The sequence below is a fragment of the Felis catus genome, chromosome F2, assembly GCF_018350175.1.
Source record: "Felis catus isolate Fca126 chromosome F2, F.catus_Fca126_mat1.0, whole genome shotgun sequence".
Lineage (NCBI taxonomy): Eukaryota > Metazoa > Chordata > Mammalia > Carnivora > Felidae > Felis > Felis catus.
Genome location: NC_058385.1, coordinates 62,362,540 through 62,383,621, shown reverse-complemented (window position 1 = coordinate 62,383,621; position 21,082 = coordinate 62,362,540). Strand labels below are relative to the sequence as shown.

At 41.2% G+C, this 21,082-nt stretch overlaps 1 protein-coding gene and 1 long non-coding RNA gene across 14 annotated transcripts in view; one reads left to right on the top strand and one right to left on the bottom strand.

The window, feature by feature from the left end:
- SAMD12 (sterile alpha motif domain containing 12) overlaps positions 1-21,082 on the top strand; it is a 388,238-nt gene that overhangs the window by 206,547 nt on the left and 160,609 nt on the right. For 4 of the 8 annotated variants that reach the window (XM_045049821.1, XM_045049819.1, XM_045049818.1 and 1 more), the window contains exons 4-5: positions 16,386-16,526; positions 17,732-17,833. In XM_045049821.1, coding sequence (XP_044905756.1) covers positions 16,386-16,526; positions 17,732-17,823 — 233 coding nt within the window. In that variant the 3' untranslated portion in view covers positions 17,824-17,833. Of the gene's footprint in view, positions 1-16,385; positions 16,527-17,731; positions 17,834-21,082 lie in introns of those variants that run through there. The other 4 variants (XM_023248162.2, XM_023248163.2, XM_045049817.1 and 1 more) reach the window with 1 other exon arrangement.
- Positions 20,590-21,082, bottom strand: part of LOC109496182 — a 34,481-nt gene continuing 33,988 nt past the window's right edge. For all 6 annotated transcript variants that reach the window (XR_006592392.1, XR_006592388.1, XR_006592391.1 and 3 more), the window contains one exon: positions 20,590-20,923. This is a non-coding gene — a long non-coding RNA (uncharacterized LOC109496182). The remainder of the gene's footprint in view (positions 20,924-21,082) is intronic.

Genomic DNA, 21,082 nt, shown 5'->3' with positions numbered 1-21,082 from the left:
GCAAATAATGAGATCCTTGATTTACTTCCAAGACCATGAATGATCCTGCCCTTGGCTGCCCCTCTGTCTTCCTCTTGAGCTCCTGGCCTCTGCCCTTCCCACCAACCCACCTCATTGGCTTTCTTGCCTTCTCTGAAAGCAATACTCCACAGAATATTGTGCATTTTTTCCTTTGCCACATTTTTTCCTTTCACTCTTTTACTCTTGTCTTTTTCATCCTTCATCTCTTAGCCTTAAGGTCCTGTCACATTTGCTTTCACCCTACCTCAGTCTCACTTGGGTTTCTGCTGTTTCTCTCATCAAGAGCATTTTGGTTTCCTTTATTGAAAGTATTTATTTGTATGTCACTAAACAACTCTGTGAGCACAGAGACCACATAGACTGGATTCACCACGGCTTATACCCAGCATCTAGTCGAATGGGTGATGTTAGAAGATCATTAATTATTTATTAAATGAACACTGGACTTCAATTTTTTATAGATTAAAAAATTGTTTTTAACATTTATTTATTTTTGAGAGACACAGAGCATGAGCAGGGGAGGCCAGAGAGAGAGGAAGATACAGAATCTAAAGCAGGTTCCAGGCTCTGAGCTTTCAGCACACAGCCTGACATAGGGCTCAAACCCACAAACTGTGAGACCATGACCTGAGCTGAAGTCAGACACAGTCCACTGAGCACCCAGCTGCCCCAACATTGGACTTTTCTAAATAGAGGTATCATGAATTTGAATCAAACATCCTGGTTCGAGTTTTTGCCCTGCCAATTACTAGCCATATGACTTTGAGCAAGTCACATCACTTTTCTGAACCTGTTTTCTTTTAAATGGGGATGATACCATTTCTTCTCCCTTTCTCACAGCAGAAACTTATTCATTTAGCAGCACTTTAATAAACTTCTACCAACTGCTGAGTGCTGGAGTTGCTCAGTTAAATGAAGCCCACATTCTCTTCATTAAAGAGCCCAGAGTTTAGAAGGGAAGACAGGCATTTGAACAAATTCATGATTATAATATAGTAAGTGTAAAGGTAGAAACCTATTTGAGGCACATCTTTAATTTTTTTTTTCGCTGATCAAAAAGGATTTAAATAATATAACAGAAAGTGAATTTAGAATAATAGTCATAAAATTAATCGCTGGGCTTGAAAACAGTATACAGGACAGCAGAGAATCTCTTGCTACAGAGATCAAGGGACTAAGGAACAGTCACGAGGAGCTGAAAAACGCTTTAAACGAAATGCATAACAAAATGGAAACCACCACAGCTCGGCTTGAAGAGGCAGAGGAGAGAATAGGTGAACTAGAAGATAAAGTTATGGAAAAAGAGGAAGCTGAGAAAAAGAGAGATAAAAAAATCCAGGAGTATGAGGGGAAAATTAGAGAACTAAGTGATACACTAAAAAGAAATAATATACGCATAATTGGTATCCCAGAGGAGGAAGAGAGAGGGAAAGGTGCTGAAGGGGTACTTGAAGAAATCATAGCTGAGAACTTCCCTGAACTGGGGAAGGAAAAAGGCATTGAAATCCAAGAGGCACAGAGAACTCCCTTCAGACGTAACTTGAATTGATCTTCTGCACGGCATATCATAGTGAAACTGGCAAAATACAAGGATAAAGAGAAAATTCTAATTTTTTTTTCAACGTTTATTTATTTTTGATAAAATATAAACGGGGGAGGGGCAGAGAGAGAGGGAGACACAGAATCGGAAACAGGCTCCAGGCTCTGAGCCATCAGCCCAGAGCCTGACTTGGGGCTCGAACTCACGGGCTGCGAGATCGTGACCTGGCTGAAGTCGGACGCTTAACCGACTGCGCCACCCAGGCGCCCCTTGAGGCACATCTTTAATCTGTATGTTTAATTCGAAAGACATGTGTTGAGCCAGATACTGTACTAGGCATTTTCAAATGTATTACCTGTTTAACTTGCACACAGAAAACTCCAAGTGACCAAAATCATTATTCCCATTTTACAGATGAGGAAACTGTGACTCAGTGGCATTAAGCACGTTGTCCAGGTTCATAGCACCCATGTATGGAGGCACCAGTCTTCAAACCCAAACATTATACTACAAGTTCAGGTCTCTACCCCCTCCCCAGAAATTAACATGATTAGAGTATAAGTTATTAATTACATTATTGCTAAAAGAATGAACTAATATTGAACTAAAAATTTTATAACCAAATCTAAGTCAGAAGGAAAAAAAATCATACCAAAGAATCTCGCTTTTTCCTTCAACTTCCTCTGTTTTTCCAACTTATTTGGGGTCTATTTTGATTATCATTTGTAACTGATTATAAAGAGTTCAGTATCGATTATAGCATGCCTTTATTCATACCCACAGTGAACAAAGTGTTACTTACAACAATAATTTGAAATTTGAAACCTTTCAAGGTTGGAGAACCCTCGTACATGGCCATCCCAGAACACTGGCTCTAGTGTGCTTGTTGGAGAAAACCCAAGTTGACCTTGTTTTGTTTCTTTCCAAGTAATTCTTGAAATGTCTCATTGCAACTTAGAGCTCTTTAGGAAAAAATATCAATTTGAGATTACTTTAAATAACTTATAAAGTGGAATTATAAAAAGGGAAATTAAGGGGGAAAAAGGGAAATTGAGGGTAGCGAAGTAATTTGAGTCCTCAAGCAGAGGTTGAGTAACAATGAGCAAAGGCATGTGCTACTTAAGTGTTGGTATTTGTAGTTAGCATGGAGATGGCATACATTTCACCTGTGAGAACAAAGGAGCCACACTGCTGATCATAGGCTCACCTGTGACTAGTCCTCAGTCTTAGGACTGATCATCATTTTCCATTGCTAACCTCTATTGAAAGCTTACACGTGTCAGGCACAGTGCTAAGTGCTTTCGTGTATCATCTCATTTATTCTTTATAAATATTTCCATGATAGGGGCGCCTGGGTGGCACAGTCGGTTAAGCGTCCGACTTCAGCCAGGTCACAATCTCGCGGTCCGTGAGTTCGAGCCCCACGTCAGGCTCTGGGCTGATGGCTCAGAGCCTGGAGCCTGTTTCCGATTCTGTGTCTCCCTCTCTCTCTGCCCCTCCCCCGTTCATGCTCTGTCTCTCTCTGTCCCAAAAATAAACGTTGAAAAAAAAATTTTTTTTTAAATATATAAATATTTCCATGATAGAGGTACCCTTATCATACCCACTGATAGGATGGAAAAATGAACTTGCCTAAATCAGCTTAAGTAACTTGCTTAAAGTAGTGTGTCATGTAAGCAGTAGAGACATGATTTGTACTCAAGCATCTGACTCTATGGGTTATGCCCTTAATCATTGTAAAGCCATTTGTCCATGTTGTGACAGCCATCCAGTGCCCCTTCCCCTGTGCTGCCACTCTTTAGGAGTGATCAAACTCATCACAGCATGAGCCCTTCTCTCATTCTGTTCTTCCCACCTTTCTCTCACTCTAGCATTATAATCTCTGAGCTGAAAGAAAGAATAAGAGAAGAAAGCTGTTATCCATTCTTGTCTCCAGCCCCACAACATTAGCACCATCAGCAGCCTGAACTATTGGATGGCTGTTGCAAGCCTACAGGTCTTTTTGCAAAGTCAAGGTATTGGCATTGCAGACATAGGAAAAGCTAGTCAATTCAAATGTCCGTGACAATGCAACATGGGACTGCTTTCCTTAGGGTCTGCCACATTCTCTAACTTCAGTTTCCTTTGACAGAGTTCATTGTCGTACTGTCCAAATATTATTTCACTAGTTTATCAAATAGTTTCCTGGATGTTGATAGTATATAAATGAAAAGATATACCTTTGCTTTAAGGACATTTAAGTAAGGAAATAGAAATCCTTACTGTAGCACTTACCAGCTATATTTTACCTTCCAAAGGTGAGGTTGCAAAGGGAGTCAGGGGGCACTTTCTGAGAAAGACAGGCCTGAGGCAGCCCTTTAAGCCGATCAGATAAGAAAAGAGGGAAGTCATTAAAAGGGGAAATGTATGGAGACATAGACATAGATAAACGAGACTGAGAATCTGTTCACATTGCTTATCTTAATATAACTTTTAGTGATAATAACCTATTGACATCAAATTTTGGGCTTCAAGCTTGGTGAACTTATTTTTACTCCCTTTTGGAGGACAAAAGAACATTATGTTGATGTTCATTTTCATTATTTCTTCAGCATCGAAGCAGTGTCAGCCAGTTAGTCAATGTTTATGATCTTGGTTCCCTCAAATTTTAGTCACTTATCAGATAAGGAAACTTCAGTCAACTTTTTTTTTTTTTTTTTTACTCCACTAGGCCCCTTAAGTTAAATGTCATTTGAAGTGCTATGGTTATGGGCTCAAGACATTTCAACATCAAATGCATGGAACTTTTTACTTGTAGAACTGGGTTGGGATCCCCATTCTGCTATGTGGTTGCTTTGCTGCTTTATCTCCATGAACTTCCGTTTCCTCATTTTTAAAATGGAGTTAAGAGTACTTTCCAGGGTGCTTTATGGATTAAATGGGACAATGAGTGGAAAAAGGTCTGACACATAGTAGGTGCTTTTCCCAAAAGTAAGTTTTGTGTTGGTTTGCCTTCTCACCCACCAGAGTCCCATGAACCTTCCATGCTGAGGATTAGTCTGTCTCTTGGAGATGAGCATTTTAAGAATCGGTTGGAAGCAAACCTCCGGATAAATGGTTCTTAAGCTGGGGATTTTGCCCTCCAGCAGACATTTGGCAAGACTCTAGAGACTATTTTGACTGGCCCAACTGGAAGCAGGTGCTATGGGCATCTAGAAGCCAGAGACTCTGCAAAACAGCCTGTTACACACAGGACACCTACCACCCCACAACAAAGAATCTAGCCTCAAATGTCAACAGTGCCAAAATTGACCGAGTTAAGCAGATAAGTTCCACTCTACTTGCATACTTTATTGATAGCTTTTGAAATTTGGCATGCAATAAATAGAATTTCATTTTCCTTGTTACCTTTCACTCCTGGTAAAGGATTTTAGCTGCCACCACGAGGTTCCATTTCCATCCTTTCAAGTAACCCCATCTGTTTTGGAGTGACCTACACCATGCCCCAGAGGATCTTGGGTGGGCTCCCTACCTTTCTTTCTTTCTTAAAGTGGCAACATTATTTCCTATTTGCTTACTTTCTTGGCTGTTTAATCAGGACAACATGAGAAGAGAGGGTCTCATAGCATACCCAGAAACTGAAGCCTAACAAGGTATATCTTCACAGTGAAACAACCAGGCAGCTAATAACTGTTTAATCCAGCCCTGACTTTCAACTCCAACTCAAGACCGTTTCTTTCTACCAGAGCTTTCCTAATAGATCTTATGGTCCTCGTGGTCATTGCTATGGTTTTATCACATAATTGCTTTAAAGCTGTTTAGTGCTTGCTGATCTTACATCTCAGGTAATTTTTCATCTCCTCAAAGGCAGGAGTACTGTTCCCATGTCTTTTGCTGAATATATCTGGAGCTGGGACAATACTCGTTGCTTTTTCTACTAAAAAAATACCTGATACTAATAAAGTTAAACATTTAAAAGTTTAAGGTAAAACAAATCCCTACATATCAAAAAGAGAAAGTCAAGTAGCTTTAAAATTTTTTTTAACATTACTTTGGCTGTGAGTCACTAGTTCAAATTAATCCACATGGAGACGCCAGTATGCCCCGTGCCCGTCTTTGGCATATGAACACTATACGTGTTTGGCTATTGTGGCCGTAAGCAGATTATCACAGGCTGGGAGGACACTTGTCAATAGAAATCTCAGGTGCTTCTTGGCAATTAATTTTAAAAGATGTCTAACGCACAGTGGGTTGCTCACCTTGTGCACTCAATTAACAGAGAATCCCAAAACAATGCATACAAATGCTAATAAATAAAAGCAAGCATACCAAGAGGTTGGGTCTACCTATCAAAACCAGAAAAGACCTTGAAGGTTGTTTACGACATCATAAATCTTCAGCTATAGTCTCCGTTATGTTGGTACTAGATTTCTTTCCTTCAAAAATCTGCTCTGAGGTACAAGGGAAGTAATTACTGAGTCTTCCCAGGGACTGAAACAGAATCCCCAAACAAAGTGTTTTAGAGTTTTCTTAAATTAATTTTTGAAGGGGATTTGGTAACTCTTCGTACTACCAACAACATAAAAGGATTTAACCTTTAATTTACTGTTTGGAAGATGTACATTCCTCCAAAAAAAAAAAAAAAATAGTGCAAGGCCACATTTTCAATCTGAAAAGCACTGTAATATAATTTCTTTCTGAGTTTATATTTCAGATAGGAAATAACATTATCCCAGTTTCTTCCCATTAACATCATAAGTACGTGAATATATTCAACCAAAAAACTAGTTTGTCTAAAACAGTCTGTTTATCCCAGACTGGTTTAAAAAACAAAACAAAAAAATGTACAGTTCCCATCAGTATGGTAAATTACTTACAGTACTACAATGGAAATAAATGTCCATCAATCCTTCTCTTAAGCACAGAGAAGAGGCCTTCAATTAATGGCTAATCATTCTTAATGTAACCAAGTGAGTGACCAGGCTTGGCAGTGGGCTGTGCTCTCAGGTAGAAGTGAGAAGAGATTTATTGGTCTTGGAAGGTTTTGCACACGTTCTTGCCAGCATATGAGGCAATAGTTTGGCTGACCTCAGAGTCCTTGTTAGCTCTGGTATTGGTGATTCGCAGTCACCTTTAGGAAATCAAGCACTGGGGTGGGGGCTACTTAAGAAGATGGATTTGCAAGGCACATCCAGGTTATAAAAACTGGAGGGGCCAGTTCAGACTAGTCTTCAACTACCTTTGGACTCAGTAGCTGTTAAGTTAGAATAGGCTGTAGAGAATGGAATCTCAAAACTTGGAGTCTGTTCCTAAAGTCTGATGAAACTCTGAAGGTGAGGTTGCCTGAATTACTTTCCATTGCGAGTGGGAGGGATGTGGGGGAGGGAAGGTTAAAAGTCAGATGTTGCAAGTGGCAACTTGTGAGCTGAATACAACCCATATACATGAATTGTTTGGCTCCCGTAGTATGGGAAAATAATGGGCAAATATTAAATTGGGAGGATTCATAAAACTTCTAGATTTTCAGTTGTTGTCAATTTAAAAATAGTAGAAGAAGCAACACTTAGCCTGTATTCTAGCAGAGCAAAAATGGGTTGGAATTGCTCATTTTAGAAAATTAAAAAACCGGTGTCCAATAGGCTATGGTCCACCTAATCCCTGTTGTCCCTTAGAGTCGTTCTCTTCACACATTTGACAACATTTGAGTTTGTGACCTCTGGTCACAAATTGGATAAGGAGTTTGCTGGTGCATCAAATAGAAGTATGCAGTCAGATTTAAGGTGTATTCCAAACAATTTGTGAGGAATAAAAATACCAGAATTTGCCAGTGATTAACTTTTGAAAGCCAGTTATTGTAGAATAAGTTCATATCATCCCTACTGGCCTACACCATCATGGGCTTTCTTGAAATGGAAATAAGAGGGACCGAGTAGGGACTCAACCATGCATTACACATGAGCTTTTATCTGTAAGTCAAGATTCCTTTGGGTGCAGATGGTATAAATGAGCTCAACTTGCTAACCTCTCCCACCCCAATATTGACTTACATATATGAGAAACCCAGGGGTATCTGACTTCAGGCAAGGCTGTATTCAGGAAATCTCATATTGTTATCTTCCTTTCTCATTCTTTTTTTGTTTTTCTCTCAGCTCTGCTCCCTCCGTTGGCTTAATTCTCTAGCAATTTCTCTCTGTATGTTGGCAAAGGTAGCCACCAACAGCAAGTCTAGGCTTATGTTGTCCCTTGGGACATGATCTAAGAAAGAAAGAGACTTCTCTCTTAGAAACCATGGCAATTCTAGTGAATTTTAGCAATTCTGATGAATTCTAGTGCACATTATTAGAACCAATATTACTTTCACCAATATTTATTTAGTGCCGACTTTGAGTTTGGCTCTAGCGAGGTGCTTGGAGACATCCATGGAGCCCTGATCTTCTGGATCTTACATTATGGGAGGAGGTGGAAGGGAATCAGAAGATGAAAAATAAACAGAATAAGCAGGAACATTATATAGTACTATAGATGTGGAAAGTACTACTGGGATTTTTTTTTTTAAAGGCCCATGGGGTGAGAAGGACCAGTTCCCAAAAGTCAAAAGAGATTCTTTTACCAGCAATTGGCAGGGGTACAATGTAGGCAAAAATGAGGTATTTATATTAGTCCTATAAGTGGGAATGTTTTACAACTATGAACATCATCCCTTAAGTGCTGCTTTGGGGTGGACAGAGAAAGAAAAAGCCTGACTCATCTATAGGGTAGACATCATGAAATGGCATATAAGACCCCTCATGATGTGTTCCTTGCCTCAAGCTTTACATGCAACAATATCAAGTTTCTTGGAGTTCCCTAAATGCACCTTTTGGTTCTCAGATCCCTGTCTTCGTCTATGCTGTTCCCTGTGTCTTGAATGCCCTTCTCCCTCCTACTCATCTCCTTGGCTTTTGTGGGGGTTTTGGTGGTTGTTCAAGGACCCCAGCTAAGTTAGGTGCCCTTCCAGTAGGTTCTTAAAGAGCTTGTGTTTGTCCCTCCATGGGGAAATCATCATCTTTTCCTCAGCCTACCTCCTAGTGACATAATATGTTCAGTTCTTGGTACAGATGTAGATAGTCTGTATGGTGGAGAGGATGAATCTGTTTAAAGGCTACTCTCAAAGACCACTCAGCCCCCTGTGATACTCCACCAAGTGAAGGCCATCACAGCCTTGGGTATCATGAAGTTATACCAGTGTTTACACTCTCTGGCTTTAAGCCATCAGAGATGATGACCTTTTTCTGCTCCTTAGTCTCTTGCCTGCCCTACTGGTGCTCTCTACACAAGAACTGGCAGAAATGGGTTTGGGGGACACATAAGGTCTGTTTGAAGAATTCTTGGGTGGCAGGTTAGAGGGTGGTTAAGAGCATGGCCATTATGTATATTAGTATCTCACATCTGCAGCTTAGTAGGTATGTGACCTCCAGCTGGGTATAGTTGCTCTTAATCAGGTCTAGACAATAGTAGTATCTTCAGAGAACTGTTGAAAGTGAGCTAATCCATGTAAAACTCCCAGGACAGTGTTTAAAACTCCTAACAACTGTTCAGTAAATGTTTACTCTCATGATCATTGCTATGAAGAGAAGGAAGCATTCTCAGCCAGCCAAAGAACTATAGGACCCTTATTGCATGAGCTTAGTGTTCATGTTTACAAAGGACATATATATGTCATTTGATCCTCAGACACTATGAAATAGTGTCGTTTTCATCCCCATTACAGACGTGAGAAAACTAAGACCCAAATATGCTTGCTTAGGCATTTATACCTTTTAGCTCCCAGTTCCATGCTGTTGCCATTACAGCTCTCTCCGTCTTTCTTTGTTCCAGATATCCCAACTTTGTAATGACGGTGAGATGGAGATTCAAGGGTCCAGGCTGTGGGATGCTGGCTCTGTGTCCAGCACCCATCACTGGTTGCTCTTACCAGCCAGGAGTGGGGTAGGGCTAGGGACATCTACCTGATGCTTGATAGGGGACTTTACCTGAGAGCAAGTTTGGAGCTAACGCAGGGCACAAGTGACCCTTTCTCTGGGGAGCTGTAAGTGACCTCTATTTCTAGCAGAAAGGAGGCCCTGTAGGACAGCCTCTTCTCTGAGAAAATGGGCAGTCCCCAACCACTTACAGTGGCACTGAGACTTCCTAGTAGGGTAGGGCCTGAAGCCACTCCTTTGTGCTCCTGGCAGTTTACCCAGAAATTTCCACTTGTGCCCTCTGGCATATAATCATCCATCTTGAATAGGTGTGACAGGGCTTCCGTTACACTTCTCTGAGCAGAAGGTAGGAGACACCTGAACTAGAGACCAAAGACCAGATTGGGCCTGAAGGTCAGAGACGCGTATCCAGACCTGCCTTCCCCCCTTTTCCTATGTGGCTTTCGTCAGTTCCCCCTCTGAGCCTCAATTCTCTATGTGGAACACGATAAATTTCGTGCCATCTTCCAAAGTCTCAAATATTCCTTCCTGCTTATGGTAGAGTGAATGATGGCCACCCAGAGGTAGGAAGTCCTGATCCCTGGAACTGGTAAATGCTTACCTTATAAAGAAATAGTCCCCAAAATGTGGTCTTCACATGAAGAGATTATCCAGGATTATTTTAGTGGACCCTAAATCAAATCACAAGCATGCTTACTAGATAGAAGCAGAGTGAAAGGACACACACGGAGAAGAAGAACATAATGTGAAGATACAGACAGATTAGAGTGACATGGCCACCAGCAAAGGGATGCTGGAAGCCAGCAAAAGCTAGAAGTTTCAAGAACCAGTTGTCCCTTTCAGCTTCCAAGGGGAGTGTAACCCTGCTGACACTTTGATTTCAGCCCAGGGAAATGGATGCTGGACTTCTGGCTTCCAGAGCTACGTGGAATACATTTCTGCTGCGTTAAATTCCCGCGTTTGCAGTCTGTTACAGCGACTATAGGAAACGAGTACACTGCTCTCTGTGTCCATGACCTGTCATCCATTCTTGCTGCCTATCTGCCCATCGAGGCTTACAGTCCCACTTGGTGCCTGTTGAAAAGAAGCACAAGACACTTGTCTTTTCTTTAAACCCGCAGGAAAGCAAAGTACTCATTTAGCGTCAAGTTCCCTATTCCTTTTTACTTGGCATCTGCGGTCACCACCAACACAATACAGCCTCCACCCTCTGCTATTTTCAGTTTCACATCATCCTGGGAGTCAGTTTCCAGCCAAGTCTCTTCATCAGAAAAGATAGTAATTTAATGACCTTGAGATCATCAGTATGTGAGTAAAGAAGAGAACATTCATTTAGTAAAACTAGATGTATTCATTCAATAAATATTTCTTGAGCATTGCATGCAGCCATAGGGAGTAAGTGACAGTAGGGAAGCTGACAGCGAAATACTGACTCTTATGGAGCTGGCATTGTGGTGGACCACACTTGATAAAGCTTTCACGTATATGCTCAAGCTTACATTGCAGCAAAGTACTAATTTTCCAGGCCCGTTAGCAGGGCATCAGATCCATGTTTCTGCTGGGTGAACTTTCTCATCGAATATTCCCTGGCTTGAGCTTTTTTAGCACTGAAACCATTGCTGGGGGTCGAGCAGTACAGAACTTGGGTCATGATGGGTTTCTCGTGTTTCTCTAAATTCCACTGGGATGTGTTCATGCTCACCTTGCCCCAGTCAGCTCAGAGCTTTGGGATCGGAGAATGTTGAAGGATTGACAGCACTACAGGGAAGAAGGAAGAGTATTCTAATCATCCTCCTTTGTTTCATTCTGTTCTTTTCATCACTTCTCTATATCCCAGATGACTTCAAGAGAAGAAAATAGCACTGACACTACCATGATTTCCTTTGCCTCTAACACACCTCTCTCCAAGTAGTGACTCAACTTCCTGTGCTGAAATGGTGCCCCCTCCCATCTCACACTGAAAACCTGCATCATCTTTGAAGTCTGCCTTTTGCTCACACCCCACTTCTAGGTGTCACAGTTCAGAATTCTACTACTTATGACTTCTTCCCCTCCACCCTCGTCCAAGGCACCACCACCTCATGGTTTGACTACCATGGCAGTGTGCTCACTCTTCCCACTGTTCCTTACCTCCCCACCTCCACACCCCCAGTCCATTCTCCACATCGTGACCAGAGGGATTCAGTACATGAGATCCCACCCACGTCATCCCTTGCTCAAAATTTCCCATATTCAGAATAAAATCCAAAGTCCTCGCCAAGACCTAGGAGACCCTGTGTGATCTGATACCTGCCTTCTTTCAGGCCTCATTTCTTATTTTTCTCTCATCTACTCTGCCCTAGTGACGCTAGCCTTCCTGCCATTCCTCTGATTGCTTTGACACTTCTGGATGCTCCAGTGTCACCTCTTGAGGGAGGTCTTGCCTCTCCACCCAAACTACAAAGTGGAGTTGCCTCTCCACCCAAACTACAAAGTGCCATCCTTCCAGTAGGAGTCCCTGCATGTCAGTTCATTTGTAAATTGTCCACCTCTCACACTAAATGGTAAGCTCCATGAAGACAGAAGATATTGCTCCTCTCCACAGCCTAAGTACCCAGAATAGTGTCAGGCATACAGTGGTGCTCAATAAATGCTTAATAAAGGAAAGAAGTAAAAGGTCAGCATATGATCAGTGTGAAGGGCTTTAAGTCTTTTCCTACTCTAAGAACCTAGCAGCCTGCATTAACGAAATAACATTTATAACCGGTTTGGAGTATCAGGACATTTAGTTGGTGTTCCTCTTTTGATACTGAATTGATTTTTCTCGATTCCTCCCCCGTCTAGACAACTGACTGCAGAGCAAGGTGCCCAACACACTCTCGGGAGAAAAGGCGGGGAATGTAAAAGCCATAACAGCACGCCTCTGTCGGAACATTCTCTGTCTGCAATAGTGGTATCCCTTTTCATCCCTGGGGTTGCTGGACTTCTTAAAAAATCTTTGCTTTATCCAATGATCTCGGTCTGACTAACGCTTACTCCCAAAGTCCTAGGTTAAATATTCTTTTTTTTTTTAATTTTTTTTTAACGTTTATTTATTTTTGAGGCAGAGACAGACAGAGCGTGAGCATGGGATGGGCAGAGAGAGAGGGAGACACAGAATCTGAAGCAGGCTCCAGGCTCTGAGCTGTCAGCACAGAGCTCGACGCGGGGCTCGAACTCACGGACTGCGAGATCATGACCTGAGCCGAAGTCGGATGCCTAACCGACCAAGCCACCCAGACACCCCTAAATATTCTTTACTCAAAGACAGCTTCCTGGACCAAGTTAGGTCACCCAGTTCTGTGATCTCCTATTTGTTCTTTCTTAGGACTTCTCACATATGTGTAAACATTTATCATTTACTGCCTGTCTTGCCATTCTGAAGGCACCAAGATTGACCCTGTCTGTCCTGTTCATTATACTCAAAGTGAATAACAGTGACAGGGACATAGTGGGTGCTCAGTAAGTGTTGAATTAACAATTGGATATTAATGCTAAGCAACAAAAAGTGACAATATACGTTGCAAAAATAAAATGTGGTTGTTGATTGACGACTTAACACTTTCCTGACACCAGCATCAGAAGCAGATCCACTTTTATTTGGATACCATTTTGTGGTCACTATTTTGTAGTCAACAGTAGGTGGTGGGACAGGCAGTTAATGGGACTTTTCCTGCTGAAAATGATCTAATTATTGGGCAGATTTTTCAGAACCATGGACCTTCCATCCAAGAAAGACAGTGAGTCAGATTTTGTTCATAACATCCTCAGCGTGCAGATCATGATCTGTTTTAGAAGTCGTTTTATCAGGAAATTCTTCTATACAATTCCCCATAATCTCCCTTCTTGTGATCTAAGCCTTTTGGTTTCCTCCCAAAGAAGAGAAAGCACAACCAAAGGTATAGTAGGAGGAATTCAGAAAAGCTCTTGTGTTTTTTTTTTTTTCAACTTCTCAATTTTCCTTCCTACAAAATGGAAATAATAACATCTATTTTCTCAGGATTTGGATAAAACAGTTTGAACAGCTGAGTATTTAACATGTGACATGTTGATAGGCACTATTGTTTGTACCACAAAGTCTTCAATGCACAGATTTCTATAGCTATTGGAATTTTGTAACTTGCGTTTTCAGAGCTGAGGCTGTTAACCCACCCGAGTAGGAGGTAACATTCTGATAGGGCTTTTAGCTACACTTTGACCAGTCAGGTACATTACTGGAAAGGCTGAGGCTACAGGTCCTCGGGGGGCCACCAAAGAGAGAAGCTGAGCCATGCACACCGGAACAAAATCCTCACTCTGACTTACTGCACTGTGCTCTAGTGACAGACCAGCCGACTTACCGTGACCGAACCCCCGTGTGTGTTACCATTGCCTCAGCAGAGCTGGCTCCTGAAGGTCACAGCTTGTGAAGCCACAGCTCAGTTAATTGCTGAAAGGAACAGAAATAAGGATGGGTGATCTACGTGAGATGTTGAGAGGGATTCAGATCATCTGAACTTCAGGGATTTTTTTTCTTATATAGTATTTGTAAGTTGAGAACAGGTATAGAGAGTTGGAGGTCTCATTTGGAAGCGGGTTATCCACATAAAGGCTGCCAAATCCCATTCTGTAGTTTTCTAATGGAACTTCAGGACCAAGGTCTGACAGTGAGGAGAGCATTTGATGGCAGGGCTGTCCTGGAACCCTGGGACTTGGGCTCACCACCCCCTTAGTTCTCTACCTTTTCGTATGTCACTGCCCAGAAATTAGGAAAGGGAATCTGAATCCATTGGTTGATTTCTTAAAAATATGTTAAATTTCAGTCAAAAGACCAGTTGTTGCTCTAACACATGACCACGAACTTCGTGGTATAAAGCCGCACAAGTTTACTGTGTTCCAGTTTTAGAGCTCAGAAGTCCAAAATGAATCTTACGGAAAAATCACAGTTTTGGTAGAGATGCTTCCTCATGGTGAATATGAGAGAGAATCCATGTCCTTGTCTCTTACAGCTTCTAGAAGCATGAATTCCCTGACTTGCGGCCACCTCACTCTGACTTCTGCTTTCATTGTCACAACTCTGTCTATGACACTCCTGTCTCTTTCACTTATAAATACCTGTGTCATTAGATAGGACTCACCTACTAATGCCAGATAATCTCCCATCTTGAGACCCTTACCATAATCACACCTACAAAGTCCCTTTTGTCACATAAGGTAACAAATTCACAGGTCCCAGAGGTGAAGACATGGACATCTTGGGAGGGGAGGGCGTTATTCTATCACAGGAGACAACCAGAACCACTTGAGTCTGTGTATGCTCTTCGTCTCCTTTCTCATGGCCACCACGATCTGCCTGGTGTTACCAAGCCTCAGCTATGGCTACCTCGGATTCCTTTCCCCTTGCCTCTCCTTCCTCTTCCACACGTCGATTTTACTGATGCTTCAGAACACCACAGCTCACTGCACTCACTTTCTTGCCAGGCACTGGTCCAAAGCCACGTCTGTCTTGGTGTAGTTCTTATCAGTGCCGCTCATCAAATATTTCTCTCCGTTTCCTGGCACATGCCAGAAGCCATGTGTGAACCTGTGTGGGTGGGAAAGTTCATGGGATTAGTTCCAGCCTATGATTTGTAAATGACCTCGAGGCTGAGCCTTTTGTTGATGCTATGAGACCTTTTAATATCTTCTCTTTTCCCTTTGCTACAATAATCAACGTTCAAGGTGGATGGACTTGCATTTGATGTGCACACTAAACAGGAAGTAAACCGTATTGCAGCCACTGATATTTGGGGATCATTTGTTACTGTAACATGTTACCTAACATCCCACCTGATGCATTTAGCAAGGGCTAAAGGGAGGTAAAAAGAGCAAACGAAATAGATGGTTCCTACCTGGTTCTTTCCATTTGCCTGTCTCTCTTGTCCCAGGCCACATACACTTCCCTATTTCTCTGATGAAAATGTCCATGAACCCCACCTTGTGGCTGTGGGGTTTCTATTCTGAGGAGGTAGAGAACTTATTTTCTGAAGTGCATATGATAATACACCCAAAGATAGACCATTGACCACAAGTAGTTGACTCGACCCCAGTTGAAATGAGAAAGGTGTGCAGGTACGACAATGGAGTGCTTGGGAAGTGGAAGACCAGGCAGACCTCCTGGGGAAAGAGGGGTTGGAAGGAAACCAGGCCTGGCTGCCCAGGACCCCGGGTGTCTGCACACTGCAGGCTCTTCCACCCGGGGGCTCCTGGTTTTGCAATCTTTAGATGCCCTCATTCACCCTGCTTCCCTCACCCATCAGGCTGCTGCAGCCCTTGCCTTGGGCCAGAGATGGGGATTAAGCTTTAGCTCCCACCAGCTGGAGATGGATCTCTAACCCAGCACGAGGGCTGCAATGCCTGCAGGTGACTGCCTGCAGATTAAAACTGGAACTTTAAATGCATGTTTCACAGAAACATTATTGTAACCTGGGTGAAACATTGGTGGAGTTTCTCTATAACCACACATACAGCATCCAGGTCTTCCGCTGGGCTCCTGTGGGCCAGCCTCAGGCAGGACCCATCACCCGACGAAGTGCATTGTTTCTATGGAAACCTGCAATCTGTATCCAAAATACCCAGGTTAAAATTTTGCGATTTTATTTAACTCAGTGTGTTTTCAGTTGAGGATTGCCAAAATTAGATGAAAATCGGGGTTCTTTTTTTTTAATTTGTGTGTTTTATCTGGATTATCAATTCTTCTTGTCAGTAAGAATAATCGAGGACCCTCTCTTCTAAATTATCTGTTTGGAAGGAAACTACTATTATGGCAGGGTTAGCCAAAACGAAGATGGAAATCCTTTCTGGCCATTGTTCATTTGCTTTTTCTTTTATTTCTTGAAACCCTGCAGGGCGAGCCCTGCTGAGACTCACTGACAAAAAGCTTGAGCGAATGGGGATTGCCCAGGAAAACCTCCGGCAGCACATCTTACAACAGGTGCTCCAGCTGAAGGTGCGAGAAGAAGTCAGAAACCTACAGTTACTCACACAAGGTACCCCGCTGCTGCCTCGTGGGTGGATATAAGGGGAAGATGGGAAGAAAGAAACCATTCCCATCATGACAAAGGGGAGCCAGAGAGAAACTATTGTTTTTTTGCAGAATTGCTTTTATTAAAAAAAAAAAAAAAAAGGGATATAGATGTAAAGGCCACTTCCCTCCTTTTCATAGGGAAACTTCTCTTTTTCATAGGTCACTGGGGGAAGGATGCACAAACAAATAATGAATGAGCAAATGGAAATATCTCGTGACCTAGTTTCAAGGACATTACATATAGCTGTATAGGATGTGCCCTGCACAACCTAGAGATACAGATACAGTTGCACCCCCTAGAGTTGTACAGTGCAGCCCAAGCTCTCTTAGTCTGACTACCAGTTCTGAGGGGGCCTTGGAATTTGCGTGATTCCATAGTTCATACGATCATGATACAAGTGGGATTTTTGTTATGTTTCATGTTACTTTGCTTTTCACTAACTAATGGGAGGAAAACATTTTAAAGGTATGTGTCTGTGTATATATACACGCATGAACACATACACTCTTTAGAGATTTTTGAGAATGCTATTTGGCATCCTGAAAATAGAATCACGTAAAAAAATTTTAATGTTTATTTATTTTTGAGAGAGAGAGTGAGAGAGACAGAGCATGAGCAGGGGAGGGGCAGAGAGAGAGGGAGACACAGAATCCAAAGCAAGCTCCAGGCTCTAAGCTGTCAGCAAGGAGCCCAACGTGGGGCTCGAACTCACGAACTATAAGATCATGACATGAGCCGAAGTCAGACACTTAACAGACTAAGCCACCCAGGCGCCCCAGTAGAATCACTTTTTAAAAATAGACTGTAGAGAATTTAAGCCTGGGATATTATGACCATGCAATTCTAAATAAGGATCATTAATAAATTCAATATATTGGGAACACTGGAGAGGACTCAAGTGACAGAATAAAGCTAGAATTTGAGGAAAAGTTTTAAGTTAATGCTGTATGTAGCTTGCGTGTCTACATAAGATTTGGTTGCTATCAACGTCCACTGGCTATAACCCTTTATTTATTTTAATGTCCATTATACATCGTTGTGAAAGGATGATAAAATATGTGTTTTTGAGAGCCTGGGGCATTTTTCAATCTGTAGAATATTGTAATTGCATGCATACTGATATTGGAGAAATCTGGGTCAGCCAACTTTCGTGTTATTGCATTTAGATTATAACCCAGTAATAGACCATTTGCCTAGAGAAAGCGATGTACTGCCTGAAGATGACCGCTCTTCAAGGATGAATACAGACTTTGAGTGATACAAAAACAGTGTGTTTGTTTGATATGCATTATTCGCATTTGTCTCCAGAGGTATCCAGTGGTAAATTTATAGGTACAAGTACACTGAGTGATTTAAATCTGAATCTGACATCCTGATATACTTTTTGGTTTCTTTGAAGAAGTAAATAGAGATTCAAAGATTTATTACAAGAAAGTCCACCCCCAGTGCTATTTATAAAACTGAAAAATTATGAACAGCCTAGAGCTTCAGCAATATGGAAAGAAACAAGTCTGCTGAAACTCATGAGATACAATACAATGCAGTCATTAGAATGAAATCTTCACAAAATATTTGACAACATGGGAAGTGCTCAAGAAGTAATAGGAAGTGGGGGGGGAGGAGACCATGTAAAAATTTCATATTTACAATATGAACCAAATTTCTTAGAAAGAACATATTTTTATGTGTACACAGAAAAAGGGATGCCAGTGAATGTGCCAATATTTTGATAATGGTTCTCTGTAGGTGGTGGGATCGTGGGTGATTTTGTTTATTTTTTTTAATATATTTTCCAAGTTTTCTAGTTTGAATCTGTATTATGGTTATAATCAGAAAACACATGCACATTTTTAAGCTTCAATCACGTGTATCGTTCTGCCAGGTTCTGTTCAGCGTCAGGCTTCCTCTTCTCTTTTGTTTTCCTCCTGTGATGATATGTAGAAAATGAGACCTAAACTCCTCTCATGTGCCTTGGACTCTTTTTTTTTTTCCCTCTGCTACTGTCAGCCTGCAGTGTGTTTGCTTTGCAAAATCATTTTCTACAGCTTTCATTGCCCTAGATGCATAATATATAAGATTTTTCCTGAGATAGTACTCAAGTCTATTAAGCTAAATATATGTTTGTGTTCTGGGAAGGTAATGCTAAGTTCAGCCTTTTCAATTCAGTTCTTGTCACTTTCTTTAGCTTTGAAAAGCTGTGCCTTTTGCATTCTCTCATTCCACTCCTTTTAGGAGAGATCACGTTCTCTAGCTCTTCGATATTTTGTCTGCACTCATATTACCTTTTTTATTGCTTGTCCTTTACATGTTAATGTTCAGACTCATTTCATGCCAGGCAGACTTTAGAAAATCTATAGCCTTATTGAAATGATGGTTTCTTTCTGAAACAACGCGAAACAAAAAAAATTGACAAGTTGTTTTTAATCACTGATAATAGAAGTTCTAAAGACAGCTGGGGTAGGCTTACAATATTTGGGGTCTAGGTTGGCTATAATAAAAATTGGAACACTATTCCACCCAAGTTATCTGACTGGCATAACATATATATTGTATGGAAATTCACCATAAGAATGATATGTGGTTCAGTATTGAATATTTGATTCTTTATCTCTGCAAATATTAATCAGTAAGAAATAATATGCTGGATAAGTACAAACAAAGATTATAGATTGCTACATAACTTTTAGAAATCCCTGAACATGTTTCTAAAGGAAACAGTGGATAATTAAGCCTACTTTTCCAACTTTTTGATGGCTGTTTTAAAACTGGCTTAAGCTATTGATTCTATACACACAGTTGGTCAAGAGCCATGTAACCGTTTTAGGACTAAGACGGTCTCAAAAGGACTATGAGGGCTCTAGCTGGTTACTGTGGGTCATCTGAACACAGGGAATATGAAGTTTCTACCCTCCTTTTTTCTTACTCTCCTCCTTCTGGATGCTGACCCAAAGACAAAAACAAACACACTATAAGGTATTTTTTAAACGTGTGTGGGATTCATAGTAAATGTATCAGTTAATAGACACCATCATTGAATCGTGACAAAAATTTTTAAAACCGCTTATCACCTAAAGCCAGAACTGTTCTTCAGCTGAAATACTGGCCTCTGATTTTCCTTCTTTTATCCACAGTGGCCCTATAACTACCTGACATTTGCAAGAAACATAACCAATGTTTGGCCCTGCTTTAAATGTTGTTCCCTTGGGTCCCATTTAGGCAGTTTCTTCCTCCATACAGCCTTTTAGTCTTCTATGTCCTGTCCATGGAGTGGCCAGGATGTCAGTCTGGTGGGCTTATGACTTTGTTCATTCCTGCAGAAAACTCACTCATGTCAGGGCACCTCCAGTTGTCTCTTGGGAAATGCAGTACTGGGCTGGAAACATCATTATTCTCTTCTTGATTCATGAGAGACAGGAGAAACGTTCCTTATGTAATAGCAACAGTGCATGGTATCAAATTAATTCATAACCAAGCATATGAGGGGCATCCTTAGCTTTTTAATAATGGACAGTGTTTGTGGGAAGAAAAACACCCCAGGGATACTGAAAGCTGACTTTCTCATATGGCTAATGAGTTTCAAATTTTACTGTATACAAATCACTGCGCTAATTGTCACATCAACTCCTGACAGTACTGTTGTTAGCCCCGACTTACATATGGGGAAATGGAGGATGAAGAATTTACGTGACAAAGTCAGACAGCTAGTAAAAAAGCACTATACAGGTCTATCTGAGTCAACAGCAAACTTTTATGCATTACATTTCAGTACCTCTCATCTGTCAAATGGTGATAAGAACTCCTATTTCATGGTGGTGCTATGATGAGTCCTGAAATTTTATGTGGAAACCATATAGCGTAGTTCATGACAATATTCTATGAAAATGGGTGGGCAGACATTGTTTTGTCTTCCTGAAAAGGGCCACATGTAAACATTTTAGTCTTTAAGGGCTATACAGTATCGATTACAACTACTACATCATGTGAAAACAACCACAGATAATCTTAAATGAATTGAGCATAGCAGTATACCAATAAAACTTTATTATTACAGACATAGTTGGTGGGCCATAGATTGTGGATTCCTGCTCTTCAGGGTTAAAAATGTAAACTTTTAACATCATTATCAAGATTATGATTTATTCTTAGTGTCTTCCCTTTTGAGTTGTAAATACTTCCCTCAATCTCAGGAACACTTTTCAATGTCTTCCTTGGCTACAAATACTTGGATGGTGTAAAAATGTAACCACAATGATGAGGGTTGAGTAACTTCGGGCAGTAGACACCAGTATCCAGACTGGAGGATAAAGCAGATGAAGACAGTAAATGCCACCATCTTCAAATGCCTTTATAATTAGAGCCTACAAAGTGAAAAAAAGAAGACCATGATTGTTTACCAGGGCCACATATAGCTCATTAAACATTAGCGTTTCCCAAAGGACTTTTTCCACATTGTCCAAATATATGTGTTAAATTTTAGTTAAGAATTGCATGACCAGAGGACTTTCCTAGAGCTTCAT